Genomic DNA, 17,081 nt, shown 5'->3' on the forward strand with positions numbered 1-17,081 from the left:
AATATGTGGGAAGCAGTAAAGCATGGTGCTCAGGCCATTGTACTCACCTGATCTTGGAGTTGGGCAGTGTAATTTGTGCACTGGCTGAACAGATGGATAACTGATCATAGGCAAATTCTTAACTTTTCTCTTCCTCAGTGTCTTCATCTGTAAAATGGGGATATTATTGGTACTTACTTCTTAAGAGCTTTGTGAGGATTAACTACACTAATCCATGGACAAGAGACACGTTGTCTACATAACAGGTGCCCAATAAGTTACAGTGATTGTGTTGTGTTGTTGATAATGCCCATGACAACAATGATGGCATGTGTCTATTTTTATCATTATAGTGTGATTACACGTCATATATGTTGTATCTCCTTGTTCTGAGATTAACATAGCCACTTTTAGAAACCACCAAAAGGCTCAACAGTATTGGTGAGAAACATCTGTGAGCAACAAACATTCAGACACAAACATTCAATTAAGACGACCACTTCCAGAAGCAGTCTCTGAAGCATGTCTGATCTAGAAGGGATGCCCCCATGCACTTCCTGCTGGGAGAGAATCTTCTATTGTTGCCAGTCAGGATCATTCCCTGTTGGTTTAAATTAACCCGAAAGATCCTCAGCAGTTTAGGTATGTTTAGCTCAACATCGCAGATTGTTTATACCTGTGATGCAGGCACGTCAAAAAAACAACCACTGAGCCACACTGGCTTAGGGTTTCCAGCTGAAGCTACAGCGGTTCTTTTCTGTAAGCACAGGAAATCAGCCAAGCTCAGTTTGCTTAAGACATTCAGGTAAACCGTTTGCTTTGTCAGAGCACTCTCTCCCAGGAACGACCAAGATATTCTGAATCATTTACTTCTTTCCCATTTGCCATTCTTTTCATGAGGTGGATTCCCCAATCGTAAACACAAAGAAAGTGTTTAATCAGAAGCAGCCAGAAGTGATTGGTGATAACTGGGATTTAATGGCTCAATCTCAAATCTAGTTTCAGTTGTGTTTCACCAGAGATTTTTTTCAGATTCTTGCTATGAGAGTTTGGCAGAAGACAATAAAAATCATGATTTCCTCATTTTTTTTCTGATGTTTTGCTATGGCACTAAATAATATGTTCAGTATTCCCCTGGATATATATAAAGCACTTTACGTGGTGTGTTCATCATTTGCCTCTGACTAAAATGTCCAAATGACTGAGAATTAAAGAAAATCATTATGGAAGGAGCAAAGGATGTGTACCAAGATGTTCACTAAAGCATTGTCTACAATTGTGAAAATGAAAACATATATTATAAACTGTATAACAATAGGCATGAAGTATTTACTACTACATGGACTACTATGAAACCATTAAAATAATGATGTAGAAACAAAAAAATGTGAAAAATGGGTTTTAAAATAAAACAATAACACACTAATATTAGATTATTTAGTTATTATTCTGGGTCCAACCAGAAGAAAAACAAACAGTAATTTGAGCACGGAAAGTGTAATGAAAAAACTATTAATTATGAAAGAGGATTAGAGTAAGGAAGGAATGGCCAGCGACAAGTAAAGAGAACGCCAAAACACACAGTTAGCAGAAATAAGGAGAGCCGCTAACCCTCCAGTTGAAAAGAAGACCTCCTCCTCCCTGCCCACAGGACCGAGGTCCAGACCCGGTTGAAAAGAGCATGACTGCGGCTCACTGGATGGTAAAGAAGCTGCTGTGATGTCTCATGGTGGAACTTTCTGGAAATATGCCCTCTGTAAGTTGCTGGAAATCCACATTCTAGGGTTCCAGTAAAACTATGCACGGGGAGATTTCTCACCTGAGGTGCTACTCCAAAACTGCTTGATAGAAGATGCTGACGGAAGCTGTCGTCCACTGCTCTCTCTACGCACTGCTGAAGCCGACTACCGGAGAAACTGTGAGCCCCGGGAGCCGGGCTGACGACGCCCCCGGAGCTGCAGGAGTGAGTGGGTGCTGAAGACGCCACCAAGAGCCTTCCCAGCAAGCACCGGGGCATCACGAAGCAACACCTTCCTCAGGTGCCATCAATTAGGAAAGCCTAACATCACACGAGCTGGTCAAGGAAAAACTATTAAAAGGACCCATAGCACTTTTCACAGAGCAAGTAACAAAAGAGTGAATTTCGAGCTGAGAGGCGGTAACCAACGTTACCTTAAGAAAAATTAATCCCGTTGCGGAGCACAGGCTCCGGACGCGCAGGCTCAGCGGCCATGGCTCGCGGGCCCAGCCGCTCCGCGGCATGTGGGATCTTCCCGGACCGGGGCACGAATCCGCGTCCCCTGCATCGGCAGGCAGACTCTCAACCACTGCGCCACCAGGGAAGCCCTAAAAAGGAGTTTTTATCACATAATCAGTGAAATGCAAATTCAAGCAATAAGATGCCATTTTTGACTAAAAAACAAACTGACACAAAGAGTATAATATTAAAACGTTAACAATGGCTCTCTTTGGGTGGGAAATTACCAGTGAATTTCTCATTTTTCTTGGAGCATTGCCATATTCCTACAATATAAATGTACATAGATTTCCAATGCACAAAAATAAAATACAATTATCAACTCAGCTACCCAATAAACTTAATATTCACTCAATAACTTTTACTCTGTATTTAATTGCAGCATAAAATGTAAGAACAAATGCAATATGGATGCTGCATATTAAAGGGACTCGATCAGTCTTACTCATTTTGTGGAATCAAGGAAAGGACCATTCAAGCGTTTCCATGAGTTTCTCTTCCATTCTACCTAAAACTCCCTCTTGCTGGAGGAATTCTGTCGATCAAATTCTAGTTATCCAAATCAACACATTTAATATATCTTACAGGGGTATTAGTGCTTTGTGTGTGTGGGGGGTGAGGGGTGGTGGGTACAGGTGAAATAAGTTTAGGAAATGATCAATGTACCAAAGGGGAACAGGTTTACATATTATTGTTTCTATCTGTACATACCACACAGGTTTGTACAGAACTGCAATAGTGTTTGGATCTCGCTAGAGCCTGGATATGATTCTGCTTTACCAACCCAACAAGGAACTTCTGTGCACATGACTGAATCAAGGTGAATGAACATGTTTGGGGGAAGTTTTAAAGGCCTACGCAAAGCACTACAGCTCTGTCAAGTGATGTAATATAACTATAAGAGTTCTTTAAAAAAAATTTACTGTTGCCTTTCAGTCTACCTTCCTGTATTTTACTACACTCTACCTTATTTTAAATGTGATTTAAGGAAATGTTTTGCTCCATACTTTCTTAGTCTATCCCTCCCTTTCTTCCTCTCTGCCTTATAAAAGAATAAATATATAATCGAGCCAAAAAAAACCCCCTCCAGCTTATTTGTACAAAAAAGCTTCAACTAGCAACCTAAGTGTCCACCGACGGATAAATGGATAAAGATGTGGCACATATATGCAATGGAATATTACTCAGCCATAAAAAGAAATGAAATTACGTTATTTGTAGTGAGGTGGATGGACCTAGAGTCTGTCATACAGAGTGAAGTAAGTCAGAAAGAGAAAAACAAATACTGTATGCTAACACATATATATGGAATCTAAAAAAAAAAAAAAAAGGCTCTGAAGAACCTAGGGGCAGGACAGGAATAAAGACGCAGATGTAGAGAATGGACTTGAGGACACGGGGAGGGGGAAGGGTAAGCTGGGACACAGTGAGAGAGTGGCATGGACATATATACACTACCAAATGTAAAATAGCTAGCTAGTGGGAAGCAGCTGCATAGCACAGGAAGATCAGCTCGGCGCTTTGTGACCACTTAGAGGGGTGGGATAGGGAGGGTGGGAGGGAGGAAGACGCAAGAGGGAGGAGATATGGGGATATATGTATGTGTATAGCTGATTCACTTTGTTATAAAGCAGAAACTAACACACCATTGTAAAGCAATTATATTCCAATAAAGATGTTAAAAAAAAATAAAAATAAGCTTTAAAAAAAGCTTCAACTACAAACGGACATGTTACCGCCTGCTACCATCAATATAATACCTAACCATTTATCATTGACGCTGTAAGAAAGTTAGTGGTGTACCTAAAACCATCTTTTATTTTAAATATCCCTTGTTGTGCTAGTAATGATTTTCCTTTATTATCCCCAAGTCATATATTTAAACCTAAAGAGACAAACCCAATTTCACTTCTCTAAATTATTCTACTGTAACCACACGTACCCTAACTGTAGGAGATGCTTGAGCCATTTTCTACTTAAAATTCTGAAAGACTCGTGCTCACATAATCCCCACTGACACTTTTGCAAATGACCAAAAATTTCATCAAGGCCACTGGATCAGAACAATTAGTGGGTACATCAAGTAAAAAGCAATATAAAGGGTTAACACTAAGAATACCTTGAGGGAAAAGCCTAATTGTGTGCCTCTGTAGGTAAGACATCCATGTTTCTTTTAAAATGCTTTTAGGGCAATACTACAGATGCATGTTAATATACCCTGCTTGATTTAAAAAAAAACTTTAATGGTGGAACATATCAAATTCAAATCGCACAAGTTGCAGCGCTTGATTTTTCTTAAAAGGTCCATTTTTACTCCTTACTCTTCAATCTTGACATCACTTTTAGAATGCGTCCCCAACACCTGCCCCCTGATCCAGGCAGGCAGTGATATTTCCTTACGTCTATGTTTCTTTTATCACATTGCATCATAATCATTTACTTAATCAACTTTCTGCTTCACTACAGTATGAGTTCTGTGAAGCCAGGATCCAGGTTTTATTAAGTTTGAATCTCCAAAGTTTAGTGGATTTGCTGTTTCAACAAATATTTATTAAATGTCTACTCTTTCCCAGATGTGTGTGCCGGGTATAAATAAGGTGGCTTGTCAAAAAGAGAGATGCGGTTCTTGGGCTCATGGAATTTAGAGTTCAGTGAGGGAAACAGTAAATTAACAAGAAAACATTCTAACAAATAATTACAAATTCATACAAGTTCTGTAGTATAAAAGAGAAAGACGTTGCGACACATATTAACCTGGGGGAATTTCTCGGGATAAACAGGACAAGGCCACCCTTGGAGGCCACTTGGAAGCCACTTGGAAGTATGTGAGGCTCAACATAAGGGAATAGAGTGGGTGAAGTTTCTGAGTCCAGGAGAACTCAGCAGGAATAAATGGAGGAGTGAAGAAATAAATGATTTGGAAATGAACACTGTGGCAACATGATGGAAAGTTGAAACATTACCTGTGTCTTCTAAGAAGCTTATAAACAGCAAGGAAATTGAGCCCGAGAATCCCCATCCTTTCCGTCCTGCAAGTCACTCGACCTATTTCTATTCTTTTTTCTTTTAACCAAGGTAGACATTGCTAATCAATCACGGCATTCTTCCCCGCTAAGGCTGGACAGAGCTTAAATTTGTTTCTTAATTCAGTGCTTCTGCCAACCATTACCACTCATTCAAAATGGGCGCTCAAGATGATACCCTTTTGCCCTTCCTGATGTAAGCGGTTAATACCATTTTTACCTAATTAATAAACATTTGATATTGGCTTGAGGGGGACAAGAGGTAGCAAACTGAGCTAATATATATAAAGCAGTGAAGGTTGTAAATGGATAAGCAGCCTGGCTCATTACAGGTGCTGAACTGATAGGAGTGATTATAATGATGCTGGGAAAATATGGGGCATCCAGTAATTGATGGGAGCTAGCATTTGAGGCTACTCCTGAGGGTGAGAGAAATTACCAAGTGGGAAGCACTGAGTCATTGAAGTCACTCTTTCATAACGTCATAGTTTTTAGCTAACATAACGTCATATGTTAGCTTGGGACAGCCAAGCTAATATTTTCTCAAAAATACAGAGAAAAGAATATCTTTACACTCAAGCAAAAAAAAAAAAAAAAAAAAAAAGATCATCATCAGAAAGGATATATGCAGTTGGAAACTAGCATCTTGACCTAGTCCTAGTACATTCAGAAATGAAACCTCATCAGCTTTACTGACTTCACCACTTAGCCCGTGTACCAGAACTTCAGCAAGCCAGAGTTAGCCAGTCTAAAACATTCAGTTTTCCCCCACCTGCACTGAGTGAACCATGCATCTTAGGTATAAAATGATAGCATTTATAATTTAGTAAGAGCTAAACCCAGAAGTACTCTAACATATTATTAAGGTTGAAAATTTCTTAGAAACCAAAGAAATACAGAGGTTTAGTTCTTATGATGATATTAATTGGAAATACGTTGCATCTACTACATGTTGAGAATCTCCTTGGATATGAATTGATGCACTGAGACCTAGCCATAGGATATAGCTACCCAATCCACTGCCTACTTGTAAGTTCTTCTGAATAAGATTTTATTATATATTGTTTCACTTTAGAACTGCCTATGTTGGGCAGAGTAGTTTTCCTGAGTTATAGTAATAGTTACCACTTCGAGTGTCTGTTTTATGTCAATGCCGTGCTAGGCCTTTTATATATATTATTTATAATGCATACAATAACCCAGTAAAGACTGACCTGATTCCTACCTCACAGACAAGGCAACTGCAGTTCAGAGAATTTAAGGAACTTGTTTAATTTACGTAACTAAATCAATGATAGGGATGGGATCTGGATGCAGTTCTGTCTCAGTCCAGAGCTCATGTCATTTTCACTACCCTTTGTTTGCACGTTAGCTCTATCTCATTCCACAGCCGCACACAGATTAGGGAAAATTAGAGGACCACCCCAGACACCACATTTGTAAGGGCCTGCCTTTAGGAAGGGGGAAAGCGGGCTAGCTTGTGGGGGAGAGAGTTGTTCCCATCTGATGCTAGGGCTTGTATAGCCTCCATCAGCCCCGGAATCTCTCTGACAGCACCTGAGCAATGTATGTGATCAGCACTTTCCACCTTCCTTATGGTTACATATGCTGATTAATTTTTCCTGGTATAGATGCTCATTTTTAACAAGTCACTCGTTGTAGACAGGGCCAGGTGTAGGGCCCATTTCCTGCTCCACCCACTTTATTGAAGCCAAATACTCCATCTATATCCTTCCCGAGTTGTATCTCCCAGTTATAGACAATAGGCACTGTGAGTCTTAAGCATGAATAGATTGACATAAAAGCATTCTCTCTTCACTAAAAGGAAAAAAAAAAAGTACACTTACTGGGTGATAATATGGCAGGAAGTCTGCTATATATCTTTATAAACAGGGTACCGAGGTATAATTATTCCACTTTAGCTCACAGATGCTTTCACTCGTTTCCTGATTTTCGTTTTGTTTTGTGCGGCTCACGACAGACCAATCCATTTTTGCAGAGGTCAGGCCCTGCAGCTCAGGGCCGACTCTCATAGATACTCTGAATCAAGTACAGAGATGAGCAGCTGAGAAGATGGGGGAGGCGGTCAGGGAGGCAGGGAGACCTGAACAGATGAGTAACGGGGACCAGGAAGGAGGACAGAGGCTCCATACATGATTAAACATGAATATGGGCCCTCTTGCCAAACAGATGCATCATCTTTATGCAACTGGAATGACCCCTTTTCCCACACCTCCCTACGCTACACAGAATGCTTTGACTGATTTTTATTGACAGCTCAGCATGTGCTGTAACAGCAGTAGCACACCGAGTAGAACAGGTTGACAGTGTGGCAGATACCGCCATCCCTTTCCAATGTTTGTAGGCTTTCTGAGCAGGCCGTGGGCGTCCTGTGCACCTCACTCCTCTTCTAGCAGAGGCCAAGCGATGCAGACATTAACTATGCACCTAAATGAGACTCCTAATGAGACAGAGCAGGACCCTATGATCCTTTCCCCTAACCATGTCCTCTGCCTGCTTTTTGTCTGTGGAAAAACTTTAGCCCAAAATTAAGTTTAATCAGAGAAGTGAGAAAATGCAGAAGCAAAAAATAAAAGCAGTCAAACAGGACAAAATAATAATTTATCAGTAAGCAAAGTTAAGGACCTTTAGTTCCTCCTCAATGGCTATAGATAATATTCTGAGCCATATCCTGTGAGCTGTGTGAAACCCCACTAGGTGAAGAAGTTAAGTACATGATGACCAGACTGTAGGCATGACATAAGCTGCCACAATTCACAATTCTGAGAACTGGCCTCAAAGAAATGAGAACGAACCGACCCTGGAACTGAAGACTTAACTGTACTTAAAACAATCAAGATGACACTGGTCAGACCACCGATGACCAATTTCAAGATGACGGTCAGAGCTGACTGTGCTGTTTCTGCGTGTAGCCCCCCTCCCTCCGTCTATAAAAGCTCTTGCCCCCTCACTGGGTGGGTGCGGGGAGCTGGCCTTCCGACAGGCGTCCTCCCTCCCACACCCCCTGGTCGCCGGCACCCAAAACGAAGTAAACTTTCCTTTCCACCAACCTTGCCTCTTTACTTGCTTTTGAGCGGCGAGCAGCTAGACCCCACCTCCGGTTACACTAACAGGAAAGGCAAAGAGAAAAAATCATTTAAAAACATGATGTAGAGAACACAGATGTAGAGAACAAATGTATGGACACCAAGGGGGGAAAGTGGCGAGGGGAGGGTGGTGGTGGGATGAATTGGGAGATTGGGATTGACATATATACACTAATATGTATAAAATGGATAACTAATGAGAACCTGCTGCATAAAATAATAAATAAAATTAAGTTTAAAAAAAAACATAAGTGGCATTTTATGCACCAGTTCAAATAAGGGGGAACCTAATCATTGTGAATGATAAACCAGTTTGTGAAAAACCCACTGCTTATTAGAACAGCACGCTCCATGTAAAAAGAAATTTTCTAATGGTAAATATAGCAGAAGGCTACAATTACAACCTTTCAATGATTGCAATCCACAGAAAAGCCATTTAGTGATAAATTGGAGAGCAAGAGGAGATTATCACCTGTTTAAGCTTCCACTGGTTCTATCAAGTTGTTTGCCTGGCAGTATCTAGGCTATGATGGAAAAGCTGAGAAAAACTCATTTTTCCCCTATCTAAATATTATTAATTGCAAGCATTCATTTTGAAAGATTTGTGGCTCTTTGGGAGAAAAGGATCTGCTTGACAACTTCTAATTATACTTAATAATAAATAATACTTATCATTTACATAATTATTTTCATATTTAAATCCTTTCACAGATTTTCTTTCCTCATATGGAATATCAGTGCAACTTGACTGCATATACTGTTATGATATTTCTGTGAAACCAGCCCCAAGTAGTAAGCTTTCATAAGAAAATTGGGGCCTTAATCTTATCTATATTAACAAGTGTTAACAAATCATTAGAATTTCCTTTTTCAGCACCTGAAGAGGTGGGCAGTATTGAACAACTATCTGAGGAACACTGAACTGACTTTTTGGCAAAACACCCAGTTAACGCCAAAACTGTGCAAAAATATTTAGAAGAGGCAGAGACATGAGGCAACAAGATCAATGAGAGACGTATTAAATGAAAAGAAATGCCTGTCTCTCTCTCTATCTGCCTACCTATCTATCAACAGGGTGAAAACAAAAGAGCAAAACAAATGAAATCAATATACTTAATATAGTTGTGAATGTAAAGGTCTGAATATAGATTTTTTAAAAATTGTCTGCACGAGTTGGATATTTGACCTAGTGAGTACATGTGTAGAAATTTATTCTAAGGATTTCACAGAAATCTAGGTACCATGGCATTAACTGGAATACTATTTGTAAAAAAGAAAAACTTGGAAATAATTTGTTTCCAACAATAGGGTATTGTTTAAATAAGTGATATCATATGTTGAAATATTAAATAATTTTTAAATTTTCTAAATGAGGAATATTAGATCATGTGGGAAATTGTCATGATAACATTAGGTGAAAAGGTACTAGAAATAAAAATTATATAAACAGTATATCTTATCCTTATTAAATAATGTATGTATAAAATATATGTAAATATATATGTTTATATAAATATATATGCATATATAAGTGGGAAAGTGCAAAAATGGAAAAGATAATATTTATCTCAGAGTTCTGCAAGTGTATTTATATTTTTCCTTTACATTTTTCTGTATTTTATAATTTTTCTACCATAAAATATTAATTTAATTACTATGTATTTTTGAACAACTCTATTTTTTAAAATTGTTTTTACATATAGAGTGGTCACGTGTTTGCTTAACAGAGTGCCAGTGAAAAATAAAGGCTGTTTTTGTGGTTCTCGTGATGTTTAAAAGACTAAAACAAGTTCTGAGACCTCGAAGTCTACTTTGGCCACACAATTCCACATCTAGTCTGGGAGCTCATCATAAGACTATCAAGCAACTGGGTGAAAAAGATATTTGCTGCAACACTATTTATAATAGGAGAAACAAGGAACCAACATTAAGGTCTACCGAAAGGGGATTTATGAAATGAATGGTGGTATACAACCACTGCCTAGAGCTACAGCTATTAAAATGATCATGTTCCGGGAACACAAATTCACCCAGGAGGGGCTGTTCTGGCAGGCTGTTTGCATCAAACAGGAAACGCTGACGATGAAGCTCTCGTTGGAGAACACCTCCCAGGGCATCAGATGTACCTGCGCTTCAACCTCCCCCACATCCAGGTAAGGCTGCACACCAAGTATCACCAGACTGTCCACTTTTCAGGAGAAGCTGCAACATGCCTAGGCTTTTCAGATGTTGTGCAGGCCCGGGGGTGGGACTGGGGGGTGGGAAATAAAATGTCTACGGGCTGAATTTAACTAGTCAGCCAAGAGTTTGCAAACTTTGATGCAGAATTAAATTTATAACTATGTAATAATGTCCAATGCTTACATTAAATTTTAAAACGGGTTTAAAACATTATGTTTTTATTTACGTTAAACTATGTGTATATATTAGTATGTTTGTGTGATGTTCACACAAATGAACATACACACAATATAGGGAGATAAAAAGCAGAGATGAATGGATCTGAAAGTACTTTTCTTTGGGTAATGGGTTATTTTGAATGACTTCAGGGGGTTTTTTCCATACTACTCTATATCTATATTCTATTATATAAAATATTGTATATTTATACTATTCTGTATTTTTATTTTTGAAACAAACACATGCAGATTTTATGATATAAGAATTAGACAATTATACTTAATAGAAATATAGATTTCCTTTTTTGCATATGTTGTCTCATTCTGTCTCAAAAGGACCATGTCAGAAGCACTAGATCCAGTTCTGAGCATTGCCTTTTTGGGAGTATTTTAGAAAACAAAAGCAAGTACAAACATCAATAAACAAGATGCGCAAGGGCCTAGACATACTTTCACAGGATTTTTAGGAAAAAACATTAGATGTTTTCCTGAAGAAAAGTAGACTTCAGTTGTGTGATAATGGACTACAAAGATGTGAAGTGCAAACATGGGTATTTGAAACTCAAATATTTTTCTCTGTAGTGCCATCAGGTCAAGCTAAGACCAATGGGTGACATGCTTCAGGAAGGCAACTATAAGGAAGTACTTTGTAGAAATTATAGCTGTTCGTATGCTGGATGACTTAACTCACCAAGTAGAGCATTCAAGATACGAGGAGTGCTCAAACAGAGGCCAGATTACTAGTACTTTTATAGCATGAATTCTTACATTGGATGAGGTGATAAAACAGATGACGTCAACTTCTAAAATCGAGATCGTATTTCCCTTTGAGTCCTAACACTATGATAATATAATCTCAGTTATGGTATAAAGCAGGTAACTGATTTGAGAAGGGTACTGAGTTTGAGGACATATTGACTGATTCATTCCACAGATACTTTACTAAGGGACTATGCTAAGGGCCTGGGATCCCATGAAACAAAATGCCAGCAGAAGTGAATCTCTTTAATGAAGCAAAGTATGTGGAAGACAAATCATTAAATGCTTACTTACAGTAAAGCATGCAATGTATCCTGAAATAGGATATATAAATGACTATATGTCCAGGGCTTGCCCCAAGAGCAAGTCTTCTCTAAATGGATTATTTTCTTTTCTCTTTCTTTACCTTGTCTTCCCCACTTATACCTCTACTCTCTGCTTCAGTGAAAGATATTTCTCCTTTCCACTTCTAGCTGAAAAAAAACCAAGTCTCAGGTGTCAATTTACTATGTAACTGTGGGTCCCTCTCTGTATTACAAAACAAGACTCAGGGGACAGTGAGTCCTGATATCATGACCTCCAAAAGGGTCACAAGGGATCTCTGAAAATTTCAATCGTTTTAGAGTCTTTTCTACATCTTTTCCAATGATTCAGGTATGGAGGTTTCTATATCTTGGGCCTAGAATTCCTTCTACTGAGTGGCGAGTCGATGTGGTTTTAGTGCTTATATCCTATAAGTTCTTTTAATTAGTGTCTTATAGCCTCTCAAAGTGTTTATATAAATATGACTGGCCACCATTTAAAATGAAAAAAATAATTTACATTGCTACTTATCCTCATTGAGTTGCCCAGTCAAGAAGCAGAACTGCACTGTCAGGGCATCCACTTTTGTAATACCTTAGCCATAGTATTTTAACATATATAGTAGTTCTCAATATTTACAGTGTATTGGAAGCACCATATTAGTCAGGGTACTCCAGAGAAACAGAACCAATAGGAGATATATAATAAATATTATGTAATTGCTTTAACATATGTAATTGATATTAAACATATTAAATATATTGTATATTAAATATAAGCTGGAAACTAGGAAATCCAGGGGTGTAGTTTCCAGAACTGACGTAAGCCACAGTCAGAGGGCAGGGGATCAGATCAAACACTCAGGCAGAGAGAGCAAATTCTCCTTTCCTCTGACTTTTTATTCTTTTGGGGCCCTCAAGAGATTGGATGAGGCCCACCTACACTGGAGAGGGAAATCTGCTTTACTCCATCTACCAATTCAAATGCTAATCTCATCTGGGAACACCCTCACAGACCCACCCAGAAATAATGTTTAGCAAAATATCTGTGTATCTCAGGATATAGTTGAGAGTTGACACTTAAAATTAACCATTACATTCTGCAAACCTTAAAATATACCAATGCCTCAGTCCAACCCCCAGAAATTCATATTTAATTGGTATAAATTACAGGCTGGGCTTTAAGATTATCAAAAGCTCCCCAGGAGATTTCAATGGATCACCGAAAGTTAAGAACCATTAACATCATAGAACATTTCTTTCTTGATGAGAAATCAAAATGCTTCTCACTTTTAGCGTTGATGCCCTGGGAGAGATATTATCTACCTCTGTAAGGTGCCTTCAGAGTATCCCACTGTACCCCATGTAGTCAGTATTTTCAAACAGGCCACTGCAAACATGTGCCTCCAAGTCTGGTCAAAGTCAATCCAAATATTTTTCCCCAATATGGCAGTAGATGGGTAGAATTTCTTTTATGATCACCACGTTGTATGGTAGGCATAATTATTCCCATGTAGAGGGTGAACTGAGATTCAGAGAAAAATAGGGGTGCATATTGCCACAAAGCTAGCAAATGTAAAAAATTAGGAAAAGGTCGAGTTTTCCGATCCGAGTTAAATAAGTAGTAGGTATCATTATTTTAGTTATTCCACAGATACTACTGTCAGGGGTGAGTAGAAAAAAAGCAAATGAATAAAAATGTAGTCAGCCTATGAACGGGAAGATTAGCTAGCATCCTTCACACAAAAGACCTGATATGTATTCGGCCACTAGAGAGAGGTTTAGTCAGCTGTATTTACAGTCCCATAAATGGAAAGAAGCATCATGACAAAAGGAAATTCTATGAACCCAGGAAAAAACATATCAAATTAAACAAATAATTCACGGGCAGAGCAAAGATTACACAGTTGGCTCTGATAACAAAGTATCTAAAATAAGTGGCGATGTGTTTCTCCAACCACACAGGCTGCCAGTCCAGGTGCAAAGGAAAATAAATAAAACTATTATAGATCTAGTAAGAGTTAAACAGACAATAAAAACCAACAATGGAGATGAATTTTAAGTTGGTGATTCTTTGAACAATCTTCAAAAGATTTCATTTGCTCTGTTAACGCAATGTCAAGTCCCTTTTAGAAATAAAAGAACATTTTTCTGCTTGCTAGAGTTTAGACATAAATCCTCAAACTGTATTAAATCACGATGCTTCTAGAATCATAGCGCTAAAGATCATCAAGGATTATTAAAGAACTATAGTCACTCCCTCATTTTACAGGTGAGAAAACCAAGGTGGTAAATGATTGTGTGATGGGCTTAAAGTCCACATGATTCCCATCAGTGGCCAAAACAAGATTAGAATGCAGGTCTCCCATTTCCTCTTCACTTAATTATTCATCATTCTTTAGTCATTTTGAGCACAACTAGTGCACTGCTGTTTGAAACCTGACCTTTCCAATGGCAGTCAAAATGCCATACCTTAATAGTGCTTCCATTGTCTTTGACCAGAATATTAAATAACTGGCAATCATGTTCTGAGCTTCTTTCCAGATGAATTATATGTCAAGCTCTATTTCAATATTGATTTGTAATATACTTTAAAGCATGTTGATCTTCCTCTGGTCTCTTCTTACAGTTCTGAGCTACATGAATGCTAGAGTTCCTAAAATTTGTCATTTTCTGAATGGCCATCTCTATTATGTCCACCAACCCAACCATAGTCACTGCTTGTTGCTAGACAGAAAAAAAAAAGTTAATAAATTTACAAGTGAAATCCTGTGTTCGTTTTTTTTAAATGAAAAACAGAAACCTATTTGATTTAGAATCTAAACCCTAGAAGCATACACAGGGCTTAAAGAAATGTATGATTCTTCTATGGAATATTGGAGAATTCTTGTTTAATCAATGGAAGCACATCATTAGTTTACTCAGGTCCCTAAAAAGGTGGAGGACCTCACTTAAAAGAAACAAGTGACTATCTTAATTAATGTAAATAGAAATGCATTTCCAGCTTATTTATGGTTGTTCATTTCTATACCATACAGTGGTCTGTTTCTCAGGACATCAGTATAAAAGGCAAATTGATAGGTGAGAAGGATAAGTGGTATAATAAAAAAGTTAAAAGCATGGGCTACATGACATGGACAAGTTACTCAGCCTTTCTAATCTTCCATATGCACATCTATAAAACAGGGAATAAAACATATTACAAAGAGATATGCTTCTCCTCCCACCATGCTTCGGCCTTCACATGTTTGGGAGGCATAGGAGATCCAGTGCCTTTCCCCTCCATCCTATTCTTGGAAGAGGAATTGTTAATGTTATTGGTCAGTAACCAGAACATCTATGGAGCAATGGGTAGAATCATTACATTTGAAAGTGACAAACGTGTCACATGGTTCTGTCCCAGTAGCTCAGCTTATGATTCACAGAATAAGGCATGTTAGCTTACTTAAGCTTGTCCCATGACCTAGTCATCTGTGATTTGGGGGCAAGAGAAAGAGAGAAGGAAAGCCTCAATTAGAATTCCAAAATGAAGTAACAGCGGCTAGCTCACTAGTAATAAATAATACTTTGGTCTTTTCTGATTATCATTTCTTGTGTATGGATCCCTTGGCAGGAAACTTAGCCACCCACTTCAGAGGTCTGTTATGAAGTCCGATATGGTATAAAAAGTGCACAGTGCAGTGCCTCATACGCAATAAGCTGTCAAAGAATATTATCTAGATGACCTTGGATTTGCACTTAAATGTTTGTTATTAAGTCAGTTTGCATGGGACTAGTATCCAGAGCCTCAGGATAAAGTAGATTCATGTGAGTTAATAAATGAAAAGCTCTCTGAAATTCTAGATGGCAGGTCATGCTAACTCAGGTAAGTGGAAGCTGGTGGCTGGGTGTTCCCTCAGGACACGTGTTTTGATGGAATGAGGACTCAGGGTGTAAAAACCAGCTTGGCAGTGGGTGGTAAACCATTGCCCAGCACATGCTGCCTCCTGTTAAGCAGAAGGCTCTCATGCAAATTGCTTTCTGAATCATTAGCTGTCGGCAACCCTCATCTCTCCTCCTGCAGCTGTTCTTTCTGATTTTGCCTGCAAACTTTTCATATTGGGCAGGCTCCCAAGCCAAACAAGTTGCCCCTCTGCAGGCTTTGCTCCTGGGGGCGAGAAGTGAACCTCACAGATAAGTCAAAGTAAGGATGCACCATGGACTAATACACACTGAAGGAACAGACTCCTGCAAGCTAAGGTGATGAATGCCTTTGAAAGTCATTTTCATGCGGCTTCCTATGAGAATGTCAGCCAGGCTCCAGAAGTTATATGCTGCAATTTAAAAATTATCTGCCTCTGTAGACTTCTAAAGCTTCTATCAGCTAAGAAGTATCTTTTTTAAAAAAGAAAATATTTTTATACAATTTTAAAGACTACTTTCCATTTATTACAAAATATTGGCTATATTCCCCCTGTTGTATAATACATCCTGGAGCCTACTTTACACCAAATAGTTTGTACTTCCCACTTCCCAATTCCAACTCTTAAATTGCCTTTCCCCCCTCCCCCACTGGCAATTACTAGTTTGTTCTCTATATCTGTGAGTCTGCTTCTTTTATGTTATATTCACTAGTTTGTTTTATTTCTTAGATTCCACATATAAGCGATATCATACAGTATTTATCTTTCTCTGTCTGACTTGTTTCTCTTAGAATAATGCCCTCCAAGTCCATCCATGTTGCTGCAAATGGCAAAATTAATTTCATTCTTTTTTATGGCTGAGTAGTATTTATATATATATGTATGCAAATATATAAATTTAGATTATATATATATTATATATATACATATATATAATATATATATATAAAATCTTCTTTATCCATTGATCTGTTGATGGACACTCAGGTTGCCTGTTTCCACGTCTTGGCAATCGTAAATAACGCCTCTATGATGCTGCGAACATTGGGGTGCATGTATCTTTTTGAATTATAGTTTTGTCTGGATATATGCCCAGGAGTGGGATTGCTGGATCATATGGTAATTCTATTTTTAGCTTTTGAGGGAACTCCGTACTGTTTTCCACAGTGGCTGTACCAATTTACTATATTCCCACCAGAGGAATGTGTGGGAAATCTCTGTACCTTGTGCTCAATTTTACTGTGAACCTAAAACTTAATTAATTAATTCCCAGCAGCATTAGCAAATAAGACCATGCATTTTTTTTAAATCTTTTTTTAAGGCATAGTAAATATTTGCTGAATAAAATGAGAA

General features: G+C 38.4%; 1 protein-coding gene across 5 annotated transcripts in view; it reads right to left on the reverse strand.

Annotated features, from left to right (window-relative positions):
* LOC307188490 (uncharacterized protein) overlaps positions 1–17,081 on the reverse strand; it is a 115,223-nt gene that overhangs the window by 39,042 nt on the left and 59,100 nt on the right. For all 5 annotated transcript variants that reach the window (XM_079925657.1, XM_079925658.1, XM_079925656.1 and 2 more), the window contains 2 exons: positions 1,799–2,325; positions 48–147 (listed from right to left, as the gene is read on the reverse strand). In XM_079925657.1, coding sequence (XP_079781783.1) covers positions 48–147; positions 1,799–1,996 — 298 coding nt within the window. In that variant the 5' untranslated portion in view covers positions 1,997–2,325. The remainder of the gene's footprint in view (positions 1–47; positions 148–1,798; positions 2,326–17,081) is intronic.

The sequence above is a fragment of the Stenella coeruleoalba genome (genome assembly GCF_951394435.1).
Source record: "Stenella coeruleoalba genome assembly, chromosome: 7".
Lineage (NCBI taxonomy): Eukaryota > Metazoa > Chordata > Mammalia > Artiodactyla > Delphinidae > Stenella > Stenella coeruleoalba.